The sequence below is a fragment of the Eretmochelys imbricata genome, chromosome 14 (genome assembly GCF_965152235.1).
Source record: "Eretmochelys imbricata isolate rEreImb1 chromosome 14, rEreImb1.hap1, whole genome shotgun sequence".
In the NCBI taxonomy this organism is placed as follows: domain Eukaryota; kingdom Metazoa; phylum Chordata; order Testudines; family Cheloniidae; genus Eretmochelys; species Eretmochelys imbricata.
In genome coordinates, this window is record NC_135585.1 from 19,609,242 (window position 1) to 19,631,320 (window position 22,079).

General features: G+C 44.7%; 1 protein-coding gene across 1 annotated transcript; it reads left to right on the forward strand.

Annotated features, from left to right (window-relative positions):
• Positions 1-267: 267 nt before the first annotated feature.
• LOC144274344 (ketosamine-3-kinase-like) lies at positions 268-19,893 on the forward strand. Its single transcript, XM_077833102.1, has 6 exons — positions 268-464; positions 9,028-9,179; positions 15,470-15,561; positions 16,055-16,137; positions 16,658-16,780; positions 17,925-19,893. The coding sequence occupies exons 1-6, from the start codon at positions 324-326 to the stop codon at positions 18,261-18,263; spliced, it is 930 nt and encodes a 309-aa protein (XP_077689228.1). The 5' UTR covers positions 268-323; the 3' UTR covers positions 18,264-19,893.
• The last annotated feature ends 2,186 nt before the right edge of the window (positions 19,894-22,079 follow it).

Sequence of the window (22,079 nt, forward strand, 5' to 3'; positions counted from 1 at the left end):
ACTGCAAAGCAGTTTCCCCTCCCCCTCAGCTCTCCTCTGCCCCAATGCAATGCTCCCCTCCCCCTCGGTCCCTCTCCGCCGCCGCACAGCCTCCCCGAATGCAAAGCCGTGGTCCCCCGGCCCTGGCCGCCCCCAGCACAGGCAGCCTCGCGCCCGCCCGGGTATTCAGATCCAGCAGGCGCCTGCCCAGGCTTCGCTCAGGCGATTGTCACTGCGCATGCCTAGTGACAGCAAGGGAGGAGGCTCCAGGCTCCCTAGCGGCCGGGCTGCTCGCCGCGCGCGCCCCGCCCGCCCTGGCTCGTGCGGGCCGCCGCGGGAGCAGCATGGAGGCTGCGCTGAAGCGGGAGCTGGGCACCTCGGTGCTGCGGCCCACGGGCCACTCGGGCGGCGGCTGCATCAGCCAGGGCCAGAGCTACGACACCGACGGGGGCCGGGTCTATGTGAAGAGCAACTCCAAGGCGGGGGTTAGCGGCGGGCCCGGGGCTCCCCTGGGGGGCGGGGGGCTGGGTTAGCGGCCGGCCCGGGGCTCCCCTGGGGGCTGGGTTAGCGGCGAGCAATTGGGCAGAGTGGCAGGGGGTTTCACTCGGGGGCTTGCCTCCTCACTGGGAGCTAGGATGCTGGTAGCTCTTTAAGGGTAAGGGGACTAATTGGAGGGCTGTTCGTGCTAAAAATGAGCTGGCTTCACCTCTCAGGATTGGATGGGGAGAGCACTGCATAGGCTCGGGTGTAAGAGTGAGTAGTTTTAGAGCTGTCTGTACCATCTAGGGCTGAGTGTAGGCGGTTGCTTAGGGTCAGCAAAATGCCTAGTAACTCCTGTTTGTGGAAATATTTCATCTGGAAGCCAGTTACTGTAGATCTGAGACATTCCTCTTGATGGCAACGCTTTGCTTATACTGCATTTGGCTAGAGTTTGTCTGGGTACTTCTATAATAACTTGTATGTATGTGTCTTATAAGAAAGGCAAATAAATTCACTTATAAATGTAAAAAAACCTTCCTGTTTGAAGGACCGTGCTGGGTGGATGTTTGCTAGCCTAACTAAGAGCTGGTTTGGGGCATAGTTAGTCTTATGCCACATGCTTGAAGATACAGACTCCATCTTCTGGGTGGGATGGAATTAAGTATCTATCTTCATTGATCGCTAGGGTGGGTGGCAACGTCTGGTGGTCCTTGGGGTGAGCAGCTATATTTGTATCAGGCACCTCGCAATATTAGCTAGCCATAGACTGCAGCACAGTGGTATATTTAATGTCCTACAGGATAACATGGCAATGCTTGCTATAGATATTATTGTGCCCCATCACCTTACTACAAAGATTTGAAATAGACTGTTTTATCCTTTCTAATGTATTGGGGATGTAATAATAGAATTATAGAATGGGAAGGGACCTCGAGAGGTCATCTAGTGCAGTCCCCTGCACTCAAGGCAGGACTAAGTATTATCTAGACCATCCCTGACAGGTGTTTGTCCAACCTGCTCTTAAAAATCCCCAGTGATGGAGATTCCACAACCTCCCTATGCAATTTATTCCACTGCTGAACCAGGAAGTTTTTCCTAATGTTCCTAATGTCCAACCTAAACCGCCCTTGCTGCAATTTAAGCCCATCGCTTCTTGTCCTATCCTCAGAGGTTAAGAAGAACATTTTTTCTCCCTCTTCCTTGTAACAACCTTTTATGTACTTGAAAATATGTCCCCTCTCAGCCTTCTCTTTTCCAGACTAAACAGTCCCAATTTTTTCAGTCTTCCCTCATAGGTCATGTTTTCTAGACCTTTAATCATTTTTGTTGCTCTTCTCTGGACTTTCTCCAATTTGTCCACAACTTTCCTGAAATGTGGCACCCAGAACTGGACACAATACTCTAGTTGAGGCCTAATCAGCACGGAGTAGAGTGGAAGAATTACTTCTCATGACTTGCTTACAATAATCCTGGGTTCTGTACTATTCAGTATTTTTGGATAATGGAGCAAGAGTATGCTTATAACATTTGCAGATGACACCGAGCTGGGAGGGGTTGCAGGCACTTTTGAGGACAGGATTAGAATTCAAAACAACCATGACAAATTAGAGAACTGTTCTGAAATCAACAAGATGAAATTCAGTACTTCACTTAGGAAGTAAAAATCAAATGCACAACGACAAAATGGGGAATAATTGGCTAGTACTGATGAAAAGGATCTGGGAGTTATAGTGGATCACAAATTGAATAAGAGTCAACAATGATGCATTTGCAAAAAAGTCTAATATCCTTCTGGGCTGTATTAACAGGAGTGTCCTATGTAAGACAGCTGCACTTGGCATTGGTGAGACCTAAGCTGCAGTGTCCTTTCCAGTTCTGGGTGCCACACTTTAGGGAAGATGTGGACAATTTGGACAGAGTCCAGGGGAGAACAAAACAATTATAAAAGCTCTAGAAAACCTGATGTATGAGGAAAGGTTTAAAAAAAAAACCAAAAAACAACCCACTTAGTCTTGAGAAAAGACCGTGGGGAACCTGATAACAATCTTCAAATATGTTAATGGCTGTTATTAAGCAGATAGATGGTGATTGATTGTTCTCCATGTCTGTTGAAGGTTGGACAAGGAGTAATCAGCTTAATCTGCAGCAAGGGAGATTTAGGTTAAATATGAGGAAAAACTTTCTAACTTCAAGGATAGTTTAGCTCTGGAATAGGCTTCCAAGGGAGGTTGTGGAATCCCAGTCTTTGGAAGCTTTTAAGAACAGGCTAAACACCTGTCATGGATGGTTTGGTCCTGCCTCAGCGCAAGGGGCTGGACTCGGTGACTTCTCTAGGTCCCTTCCAGTCCTACATTTCTATGTTTCTGTGATTCTTTAGGATGTAAGTCAGTCTGCAACTGCCTGGACTTAAGAAGAAATTTCCCTTATGGAGCAGAGTTTTCCATAATTGTGTTTGATTGGGTTTCTTGCGTACTCCTTTTCAGTATCTGGTACAAGCCATTGTGTGAGACAGGATAGTGCATTAGATGGAACATTGGTCTTATACAGAGTGGTAGTTCTGTGTTTCTGCTGGAAGTGAGGAAAATTATAACAGGAAGATATTCTAAGGGTACATTTCATTTAGGCCCTAGGTGGAAGGAGAACAGTGGACACATGCAAGAAAGAACTATCTACCCATAGTACAACAGCTTTGGGGGGAAAATTTGAAAGAAAGTGTCCACTATGTCTGTTTCCAGTCTTCCTACCCTTTTCTGCTTGGTGGTATGAGCAGCAGGGTAACAATGTCACTCATGCTGAGGTCCGAGCTGGAAAGGTGATGAAAGGGCTTGTTGTCTAGTAGTAGACTTAGAGCACCTAGTTTTGATGGCAACCTAGTACTTCCACTTGGGCCTCAGTTAATACATACAACACTCTGGCAATAATTTTTTCAGCACATTTGGGAGTGCTTGAAAGAACTAGGAGCAGGATGGTGCTGAGTAATAAAGGAGAGATGTTGCTTTAAACAAAAAAGTCAGAAGACCTGGATTAATTTGCTATTCAGTCGGCCACTGTTTTCTATGCTTTTGCATGTCTATAAATGCCGAGTGCTGATGAAAGCAAACGTCACCTGACTGTATTATAATGCTGTGCTGTGTGTGCAGCAATGCACTATATCAGCAGTTCTATTATCAAGGTTTGTTTTTAGTTATTTATGCTATCAAAATTTGCAACTGGCTTAAGCCTGGCATAGTGTTTCAGGCAGAGATACAATTTTATTTAACCAATTTAGGCATTTGTAAGTCATAAAGTATTAAACTCCTTAATAGATAATTCAAGAATTCTTGCTTGCCTCCAGTCTGGGGAGTTTGTACTCTATGCCCACTGCGGTTTGTCCTGTGACTTTAATTCCTGTATTTGGCCCCAAACTGTTCTGTTGCTATTTTATTCACTAGGTAGTTATATTTTATTAGTTTCATTAATGCTTATAGCATAGACTGCAGCTTCGCTGATGTCTACGCTACGAAATTAGGTCGATTTTATAGAAGTCGATTTTTAGAAATCGATTTTATACAGTCGATTGTATATGTCCACACTAAGCGCATTAAGTCAGCGGAGTGTGTCCTTACTACTGTGGCTAGCATCGACTTACGGAGCGGTGCACTGTGGGCAGCTATCCCGCAGTCTCTGCCGCCTATTGGAATTCTGGGTTAAGCTCCCAGTGCCTGATGGGGCCAAAATATTGTCATGGGTGATTTTGGGTACATGTCGTCAGTTGCCCCTCCCTCCGTGAAAGCAACGGCAGACAATCGTTTCGCGCCTTTTTTCCGTGCAGACGCCATCCCACAGCAAGCATTGAGTCCACTCAGCTCAGCTCACCGTCACTGCGGCTGTTGTGTCCTGGGTGCTGCTGTCAGCAGATGTTGCAGTAGGTCTGGTAACCGTCGTCATCCACCGCTTCCACTGCAACTCTGCTCTCCTGCAGCTCGGGGGATCCGTTCTGGTCCACCTGGGTGCTGCTAACCGTCGTCATCCACCACTTCCGCTGTAACTCTGCTCTTCTGCAGACGCCAGACCATGGCAAGCATGGAGCCTGCTCAGCTTACAGTCACAGCTGCTGTTGTGAGCATTGTAAACACCTTGTGCATTATCCTGGAGTATATGCAGAACCCGGCTAAGAGACACCAGCACAAGGAGGATTTTGATGAGGACATGGACACAGATGTTCCTGAAAGCACGGGCTGTGGCAAATGGGACATCATGGCGGCAGTGGGACTGGTTGATACAGTGGAATGCCGATTCTGGGCCAGGCAAACAAGCACAGACTGGTGGGACCGCATAGTGTTGCAGGTCTGGGATGATTCACAGTGGCTGCGAAACTTTTCATGCGTAAGGCCGCTTTCCTGGAACTCTGTGAGTTGCTTTCCCCTACCCTGAAGCGCAGGAATACCAAGATGAGAGCTGCCCTGACAGATGAGAAGCGAGTGGCGATAGCCCTGTGGAAGCTTGCAATGCCTGAATGCTACTGGTCAGTCGGGAATCAATTTGGAGTGGGCAAGTCTACTGTGGGGGCTGCTGTGATCCAAGTAGCCAGTGCAACCACTGAGCTGCTGCTATCAAGGGTAGTGACTCTGGGAAATGTGCAAGTCATGGTGGATGGCTTCGCTGCAATGGGGTTCCCTAACTGTGGTGGGGCGACAGACAGAACGCATATCCCCATCTTGGCACCAGACCACCTTGCCAACCAGTACATAAACCACAAGGGGTACTTTTCAATGTTACTGCAAGCACTGGTGGATCACAAGGGACATTTCACCAACATCAGCGTGGGATGGCCGGGAACGGTACATGACGCTCGCATATTTAGGAACTCCGGGCTGTTCGAGCAGCTGCAAGAAGGGACTTACTTCCCAGACGACAAAATTACTGTTGGGGATGTTGAAATGCCAATAGTTATCCTTGGGGACCCAGCCTACTCCTTGCTTCCATGGCTTATGAAGCCTTATACAGACAGCCTGGACAGTAGTAAGGAGCAGTTCAACTGTAGGCTGAGCAAGTGCAGAATGGTGGAAGAATGTGCTGTTTGACATTTAAAAGCTCGCTGACGCTGTTTGCTGTCTAGGTCAGACCTCAGCACAACCAACATTCCCATTGTTATTGCTGCTTGCTGTGTGCTCCATAATATCTGTGAGAGTAAGGGGGAGACGTTTATGGCGGGGTGGGAGGTTGAGACAAATCGCCTGGCATCTGATTTTGAGCAGCCAGACGCTCTTCTGTGATTAGAAGAGCACAGCTCAGAGAGGCTTTGAAAACCAGTTTCCTGACTGGCCAGGCTACGTTATGACCATTGTGTGTGTTTCTCCTTGATGCAAACCCGCCCCCCTTGGTTGATTTTAGTTCCCTGTAACCAAACCACCCTTCCTCCCCTCTTCGAAATAAAGTAAGTATTGTTTTGAAACCATGCATTCTTTCTTTATTAATTTTTTTAAAAAGTGAGTTAACTGACAAGGTAGCCCGGGTGGGGTTGGGGAGGAGGGAAGGACAAGGCCACATTGCTTTTTGTAGCTACACTACAAATCAGACTGTTTGAATGACAGCCTTCTGTTGCTTGGGCCATCCTCTGGAGTGCAGTGTCTGGGTGCCTGGAGCCTCCCCCCAGCATTCTTGGGCATCTGGGTGAGGAGGATATGGAACTTGGGGAGGAGGTCAGGTGGTTATACAATGGATGCAGCGGGGATCTGTGCTTCTGTGGGCTTTCCTGCAGCTCTACCAGATGCTTCATCATGTCCGTTTTCTCCCCCATTAGCTTCCGTTCTTCGCGCTCCTGCCTCCGCTCTTCACGCTAACTTAATGCTTTCCTGGCCTCTAACACTGAATGCCTCCATGCATTAAGCTGTGCCCTATCACTGCGGGAGGACTGCATGAGCTCGGAAAACATGTCATCGCGAGTGTGGTTTTTTTCACCTTCTAATCTGCGATAACCTCAGGGATGGAGATGATCAGGGGAGCGTAGAAACATTTGCACCTGGGGGGGAGATAAAAAGGGAGAGTAAAATTTAAGATGATACATGTCTGAGAACAAAAGGGATACTCTTTCACAGTGAATCAAGCAGTTCACAGCAGACAGAACATGTGCTTTTTAGGTACAAGGTTGCATTTTGCCTTTTATATTGAGTGCCTGCTGATGTGGTGACACATCACACGCTACTGGGCAACAGAATTCGGTTTCCAGGCAGCCATGGTAAGGCACAGGGTACATGGGGTTGGCTTCTTACACATAACATGTGAGAATGGTTTCAAACTGCAGCACCATCCTTTCCCATAGCAAGCAATGGGTTGGGTTTCACATTTAAAAGGAGGGCCTGCGGTTTTTGGGTAGATATGCAGCACACACCTCCCCGCACCCCACCGTGTGGCTATTCTCTGGGTTGATCCCTTCACCCCTCTCCCCACCACTTGGCTATTCTCCAGGATGATCCCTTTTAGCCAAGCGAAAACAGCCCAGTATGAACGGGGTCCTTTTACTGTTCCCTTACAAAAATTCCCCTATTTCAACCAGGTGACCATGAATGATATCATTCTTCTGAGGCTAACACAGAAAGATATAGACCAAATGTTGCTTGAATGCAACCAAAACCCAGGACTATTCGCTGCCATGCTTTGTGCTTCATTGATTCCAGAATACTTGCTACTGGCTTGCCGTGGTAAAGTGTCCTACTGTGGAGGACGAAATAAGGCAGCCCTCCCCAGAAATCTTCTGCAAAGGCTTTCAGAGTACCTCCAGGAGAGCTTCATGGAGATGTCCCTGGAGGATTCCCACTCCATCCTCAGACATGTGAACAGACTTTTCCAGTAGCTGTACTGGCTGCAAATGCATCCCAGTTCTTCAGGGCAAATCAAACATTAAACGCTATTGCTTTTAAACCCTGCACTGTAGTTACAAATGTTCACTCACCAGAGCTGCCTTCTCTGGCCTCAGGGTCGGGGATCCCGCCTTTGGAGGGTATTGGGTCCAGGGTGATGGAAAGGTCCTGGCTGCCGGGGAGAATGGATTCACTGCTTGTCTGCTGCGCATTCTTCTCCTCCTCCTCCTCCTCTTCCTCATCCACAAAATCCTTCTCCATGTTGCGTGAGACTGCCCCCTTGCAGGTGTCCACAGACAGTGGTGGGGTAGTGGTAGGGTCCCCCCCAGAATGCCATGCAGCTGATCATAGAAGCGGCATGTATGGGGGTCTGACCTGGTGTGCCTGTTTGCCTCCTTTGTCTTTTGGTAGGCTTGCCTGAGCTCCTTAACTTTCACGCGGCACTGCTGTGTGTCCCTGTTGTAGCCTCTCTCCATCATGCCCTGTGAGATTTTGGCAAATATATTCGCATTTCTTCTTTTGCTCGGAGTTCTGCCTGCACAGATGCTTCTCCCCATATAGCAATCAGATCCAGTGTCTCCCTTTCAGTCCATGCTGGAGCTCGTTTGCGATCCTGGGGGGACTGCATGGTCACTTGTGCTGCTGAGCTCGCCATGCTGACCAAACAGGAAATGAAATTCAAAAGTTCCCGGAGCTTTTCCTGTGTACCTGGCTAGTGCATCGGAGTTCAAAGTGCTGTCCAGAACGGTCACATTGGAGCACTCTGGGATAGCTCCCGGAGGCCAATACCGTCGATTTGCGTCCGCACTACCCCAAATTTGACCCCGCAAGGTCGATTTTAGCACTATTCCCCTTGCCAGCGAGGAGTACAGAAGTTGATTTTAAGAGCCCTTTAAGTCGACGGAACGGGATTGATTGTGTGGACGCATCCATTTTAAAATCGACCTAATACCGGCTAAATTCGACGTAACCCCGTAGTGTAGAACAGGGCTAAGAGACCTTTTGTCCAATCCTTTCTCTCCTCGATAGTATTTACTTATGTGATTAGTCCCATTGAAGTCAATGGAGAGTAAGTACTACTCAACATGTATGGCATTGGAAGAATCAGGCCCTAAAGTTGTAACTTGAATAGATTCTCATTTGAAAGAACATCACAGCTGCAGGTTAGCCACAAAGTCATTCTTTATATTTTTGCTGAGAACATAAACTTAAGGGATGGCAGCAGTTATTTTGATATTTGTAGCTAGACTTTTAGGTAGACTATTGATTTTATGCAAAACTACACAGAATACCAACATGTAACACTGTCCTTTTAATGTATCTATTGATGATGTTTGTATCCATTTTTCTACTCAGATGCTGCACATCACGTTAATACAGTATTTTTGTCAGCAGTATGCATGTGAACTCTGTTCCATGAATGGAGATGGAGCCTGTTACCCAAGCCTTGATTGTTGAGTTATTTGCCTGACCCTACAAAATGCTAGAAGCTACGCTGCTTCTATAGGGGCAGGTTTATGGATAGGAACTTCTGTAATTCTGAAATTTAATGTCAGGTCTATAGGTCAGACTTAGCAGTGTAGGTATCACGACTCTGGACCACTGGTATCTTGTACCCGCTCTAGCAAAAAACACGCTACTGTCTGTTTAAAATCTTTACTTGGGGAAAGACCTTCATTTAGCCATAAGAGCATTCAAGGGGAGTGACTTTTTCCTTTGTATTTGACAGGCCAGAAGAATGTTTGAGGGAGAAATGGAAAGTTTATCAGCCATCCTGGAAACACAGACAGTAAAGGTGCCCAAACCCATCAAAGTTATAGACGTGCCAGGAGGCAGCACTCTATTTGTGATGGAGCATTTGGAAATGAGGAGTCTTAACAGGTAAATTCTAATTGTGTCATTGCTTCTTGCTGTGACCAGAAATTTAGATTTAAGGGAAACCATTTAAATTACTTGTTTTGGGGATGAAAATTCATTTTGATATGTTGGGGTTTTTTTGCTAGATCTGGAAAGGAGGGGAAGCTGCACGCTGTATACGGTGCCCTTTAGTATCTCCCAATACTTTTAAACCGTGAATCAATCATAAACTGAAGAGAAGCTCCAGTTATTGGGAAGAGACAGATGATAGTTACGAGAGATTCAACTATTAGAAACATAGGTAGCTGGGTTTGCGAGAGAAACATATGGTGACTTGCCTGCCTTGTGCAGAGGTTACAGATCTCTCAAGACATCTAGATAGACTTATGTGTAGTGCTGGGGAGAAGCCGGTGGTCGTGGTACATGTAGGTACCAGTGATATAGGGAAAGACAGGAGAGAGGTCCTGGAGGCCAAATTTAGGCTGCTAGGTAAGAGATTGAAGTCCAGGACCTCCAAGGTAGCATTCTCTGAAATGCTTCCAGTTCCATGTGCAGGGCCGGTTAGACAGGCAGAACTGCAGGGTCTCAATGTGTGGATGAGACGATGGTGTAGGGAGGAAGGGTTTAGATTTATTAGGACCTGGGGAAACTTTTGGGAAAGGGGGAGCCTATACAGAAAGAATGGGTTCCACCTTAACCAAAATAGAACCAGATTGCTGGCACTTATAATTAAAAAGGTCATAGAGCATTTTTAAAACTAAGGGGTGGGGGAAAGCCGACAGGTGCGGAAGAGCACATGGTTTGGACAGATACATCCCTTAGGGGAGGATCTATTAATGGAAATTCTCTACCTCCTAGTAAGGAGAAGAGGATGGAAGATGATAAAATTCAGGTAGGATCTGATGAGAAACAGTCTAACGAAAAAGAGTCCCATTCAATTACATCATGTAATGGCAGACAGCTAAAAAGTGGCAAGTTTTTTAAATGCATATATGCAAGTGCTAGAAGTCTAAATAATAAGATGGGTGAACTAGAGTGCCTCATATTAAATGAAAATATTGATATAATAGGCATCACAGAAACTTGGTGGAATGAGGATAATCAATGGGATACAGTAATACCAGGGTACAAAATATATCGGAAGTACAGAACAGGTTGTGCTGGTGGAGGAGTGGCACTATATGTGAAAGAAAGCATAGAATCAAATGAAGTAAAAATCTTAAGTGAACTAAACTGTACCATAGAATCTCTATGGATAGTAATTCCATGTTCTAATAATAAGAATTTAGCAGTAGGGATATATTACTGACCACCTGACTAGGATGGTGATAGTGACTGTGAAATGCTCAGGGAGATTAGAGAGGCTATAAAAATAAAAAAATAATAATGGGGGATTTCAACTATCCCCGTATTGACTGGGTACATGTCACCTCAGGATGGGATGCAGAGATAAAGTTTCCTGACTCCTTAATTGACTGCTTCTTGGAGCAGCTAGTCCTGGAACCCACAAGAGGAGAGGCAATTCTTGATTTAGTCCTAAGTGCAGCAGAGGATCTTGTCCAAGAGTTTAAAATAGCTGGATCGCTTGGTAATAGTAACCATAATATAATTAAATTTAATATCCCTGTGGCAGGGAAAACACTATAATGGCACAACATTTAATTTCAGAAAGGTGACTACGCAAGGAAGTTATGAAACAGAAATTAAAAAGTACTGTGCCAAAAGTGAAATCCCTGCAAGCTGCATGGAAACTTTTTAAAGACTCCATAATAGAGGCTCAACTTAAATGTATACCCCAAATTAAAAAACATAATAAGAGAACCAAAAAAGTGCCACCCCATGGCTAAACAACAAAGTAAAAGAAGCAGTGAGAGACAAAAAGGCATCCTTTAAAAAGTGGAAGTTAAATTCCTAGTGAGGAAAAGAGAAAGGAGCATAAACTCTGGCAATTGAAGTGTAAAAATATAATTAGGAAGGCCAAAAAAGAATTTGAAGAACAACTAGCCAAAAACTCAAAAAGTAATAGCAAAATTTTTTTTAAGTACATGAGAAGCAGGAAGTCTGCTTAACAACCAGTGGGGCCACTGGACGATTGAGTGGCTAAAGGAGAACTCAAGGAAGATAAGGCCATTGTGGAGAAACTAATTGAATTCTTTGCATCACTCTTCATGGCTGAGGATATGAGGGAGATTCCCAAACCTGAGCCATTCTTTTTAGGGGACAAATCTGAGAAAATGTCCCAGATTGAGGTGTCATTAGAGGAGGTTTTGGAACAAATTGATAAACTAAACAATAAGTCACCAGGATTAGATGGTATTCACCCAAGAGTTCTGAAGGAACTCAAATGTGAAATTGCAGAACTACTAACAGTAGTTTGTAACCTATCATTTGAATCAGATTCTATACCAAATGACTGGAGGATAGGTAATGTGACTCCAATTTTTAAAAAGGGCTCCAGAGGTGATCCTGGCAATTACAGACCAGTAAGCCTGACTTCAGTACTGGGCAAATTGGTTGAAACTATAGTAAAGAACAAAATTGTCAGACATATAAATGAACATAATTTGTTGGGGGAAAGTCAACATGGTTTTTGTAGAGGAAAATCATGGCTCAGCAATCTACTAGAATTTGAGGGGGTCAAGAAGCATGTGGACACGGGGGATGCAGTGGATATAGTGTACTTAGATTTTCAGAAAGCCTTTGACAAGGTCCCTCACCAAAGGCTCTTAAGCAAAGAAAGCGATCATGGGATAAGAGGAAAGGTCCTCTCATGGATTGGTAGCTGGTTAAAAGATAGGAAACAAAGGGTAGGAATAAATGGTCAGTTTTCAGAATGGAGAGAGATAAATAGTGGTGTCTTCCAGGGGTCTGTACTGGGACCAGGCCTATTCAACGTATTCATAAATGATGTGGAAAAAGGGGTGAACAGTGAGGTGGCAAAATTTGAAGATGATACAAAACTACTCAATATAGTTAGGTCCCAAGCAGACTGCAAAGAGCTACAAAAGGATCTCACAAAACTGGGTGACTGGGCAACAAAATGGCAGATGAATGCAAAGTAATGCACATTGGAAAGCATAATCGCCACTATACGTATAAAATGATGGGGTCTAAACTAGCTGTTACCACTTACGAAAGAGATCTTGGAGTCATTGTGGGTAGTTCTCTGAAAACATCCACTCAATGTGCAGCAGCAGTAAAAAAAAAACGAACAGAATGTTGGGAATCATTAGGAAAGGGATTGATAATAAGACAGAAAATATCATATTGCCTTTATATAAATCCATGGTATGCCCACATCTCGAATATTGCGTGCAGATGTGGTCGCCCGATCTCAAAAAATATATATTGGAATTGGAAAAGGTTCAGAAAAGGGCAACAAAAATTATTAGGGGTATGGAACGGTTGCCATAGGAGGAGAGATTAATAAGACTGGGACTTTTCAGCTTGGAAAAGAGACGACTAAGGGGGGATATGATTGAGGTCTATAAAATCATGACTGGTTTGGAGAAAGTAAATAAGGAAGTGTTATTTACTCCTTCTCATAACAGAAGAACTAGGGGTCACCCAATGAAATTAATAGGCAGCAGGCTTAAAACTAACAACAGGAAGCATTTCTTCACACAATGCACAGTCAACCTGTGGAACTCTTTGCCAGAGGATGTTGTGAAGGCAAGGACTATAACAGGGTTAAAAAAAGATAAGTTCATGGAGGATAGGTCCATCAGGGGCTATTAGCCAGGATGGGCAGGGATGGTGTCCCTAGCCTCTGTTTGGCAGAAGCTGGGAATGGGCGATAGAGAGTAGATCACTTGATGATTACCTGTTCTGATCATTCCCTCTGGGGCACCTGGCATTGGCCACTGTCGGAAGACGGGATACTGGGCTAGATGGACCTTTGGTCTGACCCAGTATGGCTGTTCTTATGAAGATTTTGCAGTAAGAATTGTGGAAGTTAGGGAAAAGAACTCGGAGATCATCTTACCATGTGATTCTTACCTTTGTGGGAAATGAAGCTCTATTTATTGTTTCTTATATAGCACAGGAGGGGTGTACATTGCACTTCCAAATAGATAAAGATGAAGTTTGTGTCCTGAATATTGATAGCTTAAAATCTGAGGGCCTGATTGTCCCCTTTCCTGGAAGAAGACCCACTATGGAGGTTGTTCCTCAGTTGTTCCATCAGGGTGCTGAGTTGCCCCCTCCTCACCTCTCTGGGCTTCTGCAGCTGGCTTAGAGAACCTATCAAGTAGCAGGGCTTCAGAAATGTAATCGTGTTTGATTGCGCTACGGGTCCTCCTTGATCTGTGCTGGGCTCAGGAGATAGACATGCATGTCTGCTCAGTTTGCTCTCTCCTCCTCTTGCCCCCTCCTATCTTGCGAATGCTCAGATTGATGAGGAGCCCACCGGGAGGTCCAGGGAATAAAAGGGATCCTGCTGCAAAGGTGGCTGAACTCCCTTTCTGTGAAAGTTGGGCAGAGATGAGCATGAATATGACCTTGATGTACTAATTTCAGAGGTGTGATCAGGCCCCATGTTAGAATAGGAACAACAGGAAGAGATGACAATGCACTGAATTCAGGGAGATGTTGTTGTGGCAGGTGAAGACTAAGAGTGAGCATAAGGTAATGTGGGAGGCTAGTATCTTGAGTATTACATGGTAGGCTTCTATCTTGTGGGAGGAGTTGCAAAATTTTCAAGAGAATATGAGCTTGTACTTGGAAAAAGTCTAAGCATGGAGGGTTAGAATGAGAGGGCAGAGGAGACGGATATAAGCTCAGAAGTCAAGAGGAACAAATTCACATGGAGTTTTAAGTGGAGGGATAACTTTTAATTCTGATTGGAGATGGATAGGAAGCCAGTGATGGTGCTACAGGAGTTTTGGTCTTGTTTCCTTGAGCGTGAGAGCAGTCTAGCTTTTGCGTTCTGGTCTCTGACTTTGAGAGAGTAGAGGTCTCAGCCATAAAATTGCAATAGATGAGGTATGAAATGATTAAAAGAATAGACACTTTAGCAGAGGTAGAGCCCAGGAAAGGGTGAATCCAACTTATCCCCTGCCTCTGGAATGTAGCTGGAGGTGCAAAAACTAATAGGCTGTATGATGCATGATCTTCTCAGGCTGATTATTAAATGTACAGGCCTCATGTAGAGCTAATACATAGCAGAAATGTTGTATTGCAGTAATTACTTGGTGTTAGGGTTTCTCTCACTTTCATTTCAATGTCACATTGTGAGAAATAGCCATTGTGTCCTAATAAATGCAATTTTCAGAACATTTTGGTCTTAAGCTTTTTTTCCCTCCTCAAAAAGATGTCTTTGTAGAGCAGGGGTCTCAAACACACGGCCCGCCAGGTTATTTTCTGCAGCCTGCGAGCTCCCCATGGCACCCTCACCCCTCTCAGTATTTACGTAGAGCAGCTCCAGCCTGGGGCGCACTGGGGGCAGGGTGGGCTCCCTGCCTGCCTTCTCTGCCCCCGCGCGGCTCCGGGAAGCAGCTGGGACCTGGGGGAGGGGGGAACAGGGGTCTGTGTATTGCCCTGGCCGCTCCTCCAGGTACCTCCCCTGAAGCTCTCATTGGCTGCGGTTCTCCATTCCTGGCCAATGGGAGCTTCGGGGGAGGTACCTGGAGGAGTGGCCAGGGCAACACACAGACCCTTGTTCCCCCCTCCCCCAGGTCCCAGCCACTTCCCAGAGTGGCACGGGGCAGGGCAGGCAGGCTGGGAGCCCCCCCTGCCTTCGGTGCCCACCGGGCCGGACCCACGCCCCGAATCCTTCCTGCAGCCAAACCCTCTGCCCTGAGCCCCCTGCTGCACCCCACCCCCCTCCTGCACCCCGACCCCCTGCCCTAAGCCCCCTGCCTCACCCCTCCTGTACCCCAACCCCCTGCCCTGAGCCGCCTGCTCCACCCTGCACCCTGACCTCTTGCCCCATCCTGCACCCCGACCCCCTGCACCTGAGCCTCCTGACGCACCCTGCACCCCTCCTACATCCCCTGGGGGCAAGAAGGGGGCGGAGTTGGTGTGGGGATTTCAGGGAAGGGGTTGGAATGGGGGAAGGGGCAGGGTGGGAAGAGGCGGGGGAGGGTTGGGTCCTCACAGAAGGGGTGGAGTGGGGGTGGAAGTGGGGCGGCCCTTGGACTAATGTACTAGTCCTCATGTGGCCCTCATGGTCATTTGAGTTTGAGACCCCTGTTGTAAAGCATGTGGAAAAGTTCTCAGCAAAGTACATGAGTAATTCCCTGCATATCAGGATGAGAATTCACTGCTTACTATATGCTTCAGTGATGCTAAAAGAACTTATTTTGGTTTCTTAGGCATTCAGCAAAGCTTGGGACACAGTTGGCTGATCTCCACCTTCACAACCAGAAACTTGGAGAGAAGTTGAAGAAAGAGGGGAATACTGTTGGTAGAGTACATAGTTGTCTGTAAATTTAATGACCTTAAGCTAGTTAACAGATAACCTGTAAAACAGGCAGTTGCTAAAATGATTTTGTTATTTCAGGAACATCTATTTGGCTCCAATAACACTGCCATGCAAATAAACTTGGAACACATTTTTTTTAGTATTTGAAGCAAGATTCAAAAATAGCAAAAAGCTCTTTATCTCTTTCATGGGCAAAATATTTCTTAGACTTGCTATCCCCACTATTTATTCCAGATCGTTACCTACAAAAGCTTTGTTTCAAAGGAGAGATATCATCAGATGATGTGATTAAGATTAAAATTTAAACATTTTCGATCATGTCCTAAAGTTAACTGAAGGCAGTTTAATAAAGATACCGCAGTGTAAGCTGTCTGCTACCAGCAAACTACTGTATCTCCATCTGATCTAAAGCCTACCTACACTGAACATGTTTACAATCTTTGTAATCAGTCTTCTTATTTTTTTGGTTTGCAAGGTAAAAGTGAGGGGCAAACAGACATCCAGTTTGTGGATCGATTTGGCTTCCATACAGTCACCTGTTGTGGCTATCTCCCACAAGTAGGTTCTGCTTAAGTCTTGGAACTTATTTAACCTATTGACACTTCTGTTGTTTTATGTTCTTAGGAATTTAAATGTAACACTTTAAGACTTTGCTGCACATTTTTCTAATTGTGGAAGAGCAAATGCTTCGATTGTAGGAGATGAGTTTTTGCTTTGGTTTGGAAAACATAAAGGGCCAAGATTATTTTGGATGTAGCTCCATTGATTTCAGTGGAGTTACACGAGGAATTAATATGTTCTAGATAGCTTGGAAAGCAACAGCCCAAGACAGGGTTTGGAGTTACACTGGGTAACTATGATCTCTCTGCTGTTGCTTTTATTCAGTGAAATGAGATTTTAAATAAGACTTGAACCTTTCCTGAACACTGGCTAAAATAGACAACTGAAATAGTAACACCTTGCACTAGACAGACATCAAGACACAAATTGTTTTATTTCCTAAAAGACTATATTTAAAAAATGCTGCCCTGTGTTATGCTATGTGTCCAATGCCTAACCTCTGATACTGCTTTTCCAGGTGAATGACTGGCAAAATGACTGGGTGAGTTTCTATGCCAGGCAGCGAATCCAGCCCCAGATGGATATGATTGAAAAGAATTCAGGAGACAGGGAGGCAAGAGAACTTTGGGCACAGCTTCAGGTAGAAGAGCTCCCTGTGACTCTTAATTTATTGATAGCTAGGTGGGGTTAGTTGGTTTTTCTTTTAATAAAGAAATTAGGTCCAACCTTCTGTTGGCATGTTCTAGGATTTTGTGAGAAGGGAACATATATACCCAAAGACTCTACAACACCCTTTATGTGGAGGTAGAATGGCTTCATGCAGTGCTCCCCAATACTATACTCTAAAGCAAATCCTTATAGGCTAGTCCTTTGGGTAGTGCTTTGCATTGCCAGTCCAGAGATCTTAGTTCAAGTTCATATCTCCTATTCTCTGGAATGGGAGTGGTACATGCTCACTACCTGAAACACATGTAGGGGAATGCCATGGGTTACTCAACAGCATCACCATTTCACGTATGGGTTGCATTCATCTTTTTGAGTGGATGCTCTTTTAGTTATTTTCTCACTATTTTGTGGAACATGACATAAGAACAGCCATACTGGGTCAGTTCAAAGGTCCATCTAATCCAGTATCCTGTCTTCCGACAGTAGGCAATGCCAGGTGCCCCAGAGGGAATGAACAGAACAGGGAATCATCAAGTGATCCATCCCCTGTCACCCATTCCCAACTTCTGGCAAACAGAGGGTAGGGACACCATCCTCTACTCATGGATAATAGGTTTCTTACCCCTTCTTCCAGTGGAACAGTATCTTTGAATTTGTTTGCAAATGGCTAAATTTGGAGTACTAAGTGAATGTTTAACTTTGGACTTTTTATAACACGGAAAAGTGATTACGACACATACTGAAGTTAGGAAGAAGTGACAAAAATGCAAGATGAAATCTCTAACAGAGACATTTCCCTGTATTGCAGGCTTGGGGATGGGATATACGATTGGATGACTATGGTCTTCAACCACTAATATCTATGATTCAGTAAAAATAGAATCCATGTTGATCCCCCTCTGAAGTTTTTTATTTTAAATGTCAAAAGGTGCCAGTCTGTTTTGACTGGCAGTTAACCAGCTAATTTTTAAGAATGTTGAATTCATATTTCATAACCTCTATGTGTGTGCATGCTACTCTGATGATTTCAACATCTGCTGTCTGAAGTAACACTCACCCTAGCATTCCTCATCTTGAGGCATCTCACTGGTAACTCTTGCTTTCTTTTCCCTTCCCAGCTGAAGATACCCAGTTTGTTCTGTGACATGGAGATTGTTCCTGCTCTCCTTCATGGGGATCTGTGGGGAGGAAATGTAGCTGAGGATGACTCTGGCCCCATTATTTTTGACCCTGCTTCCTTCTATGGTCATTCAGAATATGAACTTGCGATAGCTGGGATGTTTGGTGGCTTCAGCAACTCTTTTTACTCTGCTTACCACAGTAAAATTCCCAAAGCTCCAGGGTTTGAGAAACGACTCAAACTCTACCAGCTTTTCCACTATATGAACCACTGGAACCATTTTGGATCAGGGTACAGAGGGTCTTCTCTAAACATCATGAGAAACCTGGTAAAATGACTTCATCCTCAAGCAGAGTATCTCGCGCCCCCACCCCCCCCACACTTAGGAAAACCCACACTTCTCGGTGAAGCAACTACAATAATATTAAAACAGATACTTAACCCTCTCCCTCTTTGCACACTAAAGATATAGAATCGGAGAGTCCTGCTGAATCCCAACTGTGGCATTTTCCATCCCTTTAAGATATAATCACTTGTTGCAGGAATAATTTATTAGTTTGCTATCCAAGGAGGTGCTAATTCCAGAGTTACATGAAAGAACTTGCAGGGTCAGGGTAGTGTTGAACAATTCTGTTTTGGCAGATTGAATCAGAGAAGAAAACTTGAGTGTAAATGACTTGGAAGAGGTCCTCTGATAGAGACCAACTGTGCCACATATTGCTAAATGTTTGCACTTGAACATTGACTCAAAAATCAACACAAAAAGCTTGGTGAAATGGAAGGATGGCCTTTCCTTACATACCAATGCAAATGGCTGAAGGAGTTGCTCATTGGGACTTTTCCTTCTGGTTGCTTGTTCAGCCAAATTCTTTTCAGCCATGCATTTCTAGGTACAGGTACCAAAGCAATAGCATGTTAACATGAAATCCTGAAAGGAATAAAAAGTGATCAGAACAATTTTAATATGGTTCAAATGGGTGGAGTCCTCTGCCCATCCTGTTACATAGCACTGTGTCCAGACTTCTCAAATGTTTCATGTTTTGTGTGACACCATGTGTTTGGGCTTTGTTGGCACATTCTCAGGCAGTCCCGTATCTGCTAGTCAACCAGCTTCTGGCTAGAGCCTATTCACAGCTGATACCATCCTGCTTTTTGAATGGAGCTGTTGTCTGATAGGGTTTCCTTTCCCGCTGGATGTCTTCAGGCAGGGCTGGCTGCATGTACGTTCCTCGTGGGAGATACTGCTGGCTGGCACACACAACTGACGATCATTTTTGTGGTTGCCACATAATTTGGCCATTAGTTCAGTACCATCAGATCAGTGGGTGGTTTCCACATAAGTTGTCCAGAATTCACACTGCAGGAGCCAGGATGTGTCTTTTTGTATTTCCGAGAGCCCCACTAGCTGCACTACTTAGCTGTTGGCACTAGGCATTCAAGACCAAGGGAAGTCAAAATTGGACTGTGGATGCATGTAAGAGCACCTCACCACTTAATACCTGTGTCACTAAAATTTCTTCAAAGAATTAATGCAGGAAAACATTAGGTTGCAGGATAGTAGCTGTTCCCTGTGTGCTTGCAGGACAGTAAAACTAAAACAATAGCTCTGCTGTCTAGCTGTGGGCTTCTAGTGATGTTTCGACAAAAGGACACCAGGTAGGTGAGAGATGCATGATTCCGTACATGCATGTTAAGCATATGGGAGTGATTTTTATTTAACTAAAATGTTTTTCACTGGATTTAAGTTGGTACTCTGATCTGCTGAATTTCTCTGACCGCTGGTTTTGCAGTGAGTACTGATATGAATTTTGGTGACTACCATTAGAATATTTCGCCTCCCCCTAATCCTAGTAGTAGTTTCACTGGCTATTAATTGTTGGCTGAAAAAAACCCCCAAACCTTGCTTGGCAGCAAAGGTTTTTCCTCATCTCCTGCTGTTTAAATAAAATGTTAGTTTCCTAATTGATTATTGTTGTCTGTCTCTTGTCTGTATGAATAGCTTTCGGCTTACTTTCACAACTGGGAAGCTGTTCTAAACTGCTGGAGAATAGGAAGGTCCTATATCCTTCCCAATAAAAACCCAGTGTGATGGTTCTTGGGGCACCCAGGACAGTGACTTATCGTGTTACCTCCTTCCACCAGCATTGAGGTAGTCTTGCATTTGCCAAGGTGGGTGTCAGCTTCCTAACACCACCAACTCTATCATTCAGGCCCTTTCCTGTGGGCCTTGCGTTGCAGGTTGGCAAGAAGCACACCCCAGTCTCTGAGTTTCTTTGAAGTGTTCCCCTGTGCTATGCAGTCCCTGACACTGGTTACTCACAAAAATCACAGATCCTCTGCCCCCAAAGGTGCAGTGTACCCCAGCTTTACATTATACACTGTTCCTGTATAGTGCACCACACTTGTAATGACACACAAAGAGGTTTATTTACGATAGAGATACTGCTAGAAACAAGAGGGAATGATGGAAACACATTGTTACAATACAAAACAAAAGAATAAAACGTGAACCTGGGTCTGTACTTACTAACTGTTAAACCCCCATTCCTATCGAATAAAGTAGATTCTGTACCCCTACTCCCAGTTCAGTCTGTTACAGAACTGGCTGGCTTCATGGCAGCCAGGATCCAATTTTTCACATGAACATCCCTGCTTCTCAAGATGTGTCTCAATAAAAGGATCAAGAGTGCCTCCCCCCCCACCCCCTCCTCCATGTACTGAAAGAGGCTTTTGTCTTTATTCATAGGCAAGGTGATTGTTGGTTATAGTTTTTCTTTTTTTACCCCCAAGTAGTTTTGATTGTTTGCGGTTGTCTCTGAGGGTTTTCCATTTAAAATCTTGGGATGGAGCAAAGCTAGAAAGTTGGTTCTGGCTACCCAGGGTAGGGTGACAACTCCTTCCTGCTTGAATGGGCCATCACAGAGACATTATTCCCTGGTGACTAACTTTTATTTCAAGTCCATAAAGCATACTTTCAGTATATTATTACTCCATTATTACCTGTACATAGATTTCACAACGATTATGAATCTTGACATGCTGGGAGCTTTCTGTGGATATCTTACACATTACTCTTTGTGGATAAATATCCTGCAAGATGCGGTTGGTGTAGTGAGTTTGTCAGGTCTGAGGTGGTATTTTCACAGAATGGGACCCTTTGCCAAGGATTCTGTGTCACACCCAGATCCTGCTTTCTTACTCAAGGACAAAACTCCCATTGACTTCAGTTGGAGCTGAAGTAAGCTCAAAGACAGCATATTTGTGGAGTCTGTCACTGAATAAATTAACCTAGATACAGTGTAGCTGCGGGAGTGCCTGTCCATGTTGCCAGACGTGCAAGAGACATTGCCCTGTTTGTTTCTAAGGGGGTGATGATGTCAATCTATTACTCCAGCTGGCTTACAAGATCCACCCAAACTTAATGGTTGCTTCCTGGGTAGTGGTGGGGGCAGTAATGATGATTGTTAGGCAGTGGCCAATGTGGCTGGAGCCCTCAGTGTTCACTTCCAGACTCTCATGTTAAGGCTCATATTATTTCTGGGTGTTGTCTGGACTCCACTGCAATGCATTTCTAACCTGAGCACTCTTTAACTGTTCATTTTGTGTACAAATCTCTTCAGTAAATTGGGACTTTAAAAAAAAAAAAAAAGTGTCTCAAACTGATAGCCTGCAACCAGAAGATCAACTCTGATCTGAAAACAATGACAGATTTTGGATCAGTCACTTTCCAGAGCAATAAATCCCTCCAGAGATGGTAGCTCTCCCACACGCAACAGAATTTTAGAAAAAATGATTATACTGTGTGCGGGCACTGAACAAAGATTGCAAATAGAAATAACCATGTTGAAAGCAATAACAATTTTCTAGCATTTGGTTAACTTTTTTAATCTACATTCTGTTATAATTAAGGACCACAGTCTGTTATACAAGAATATACATGACATGCAAAGTGGCATCAGGCTCTGCAGTACCACCAATCTTTGGGTGCAGTGCTTCCTTCACCCAATAAGTGACCGCAGAGTCTCAAAGGGTGGCTAGGGTCTCTTCTGGAGAGAGGCAGCCAGTGGATTTTCTTAGGAATTGCTATATCCTATAAGGTAAAAAAGTGTTAAGCGTTATCAGATATTTTCTTCCCCAATGTGTAATTCTACAT

Excerpts from the sequence above, each read along its gene's own strand:
- LOC144274344 (XM_077833102.1), top strand. The coding sequence starts at position 324 with ATGGAGGCTGCGCTGAAGCGGGAGCTGGGCACCTCGGTGCTGCGGCCC. Across the intron at positions 465-9,027 it reads AGAGCAACTCCAAGGCGGGG|GCCAGAAGAATGTTTGAGGG; the intron begins GTTAGCGGCGGG and ends TGTATTTGACAG. Across the intron at positions 16,138-16,657 it reads GTTGTGGCTATCTCCCACAA|GTGAATGACTGGCAAAATGA; the intron begins GTAGGTTCTGCT and ends CTGCTTTTCCAG.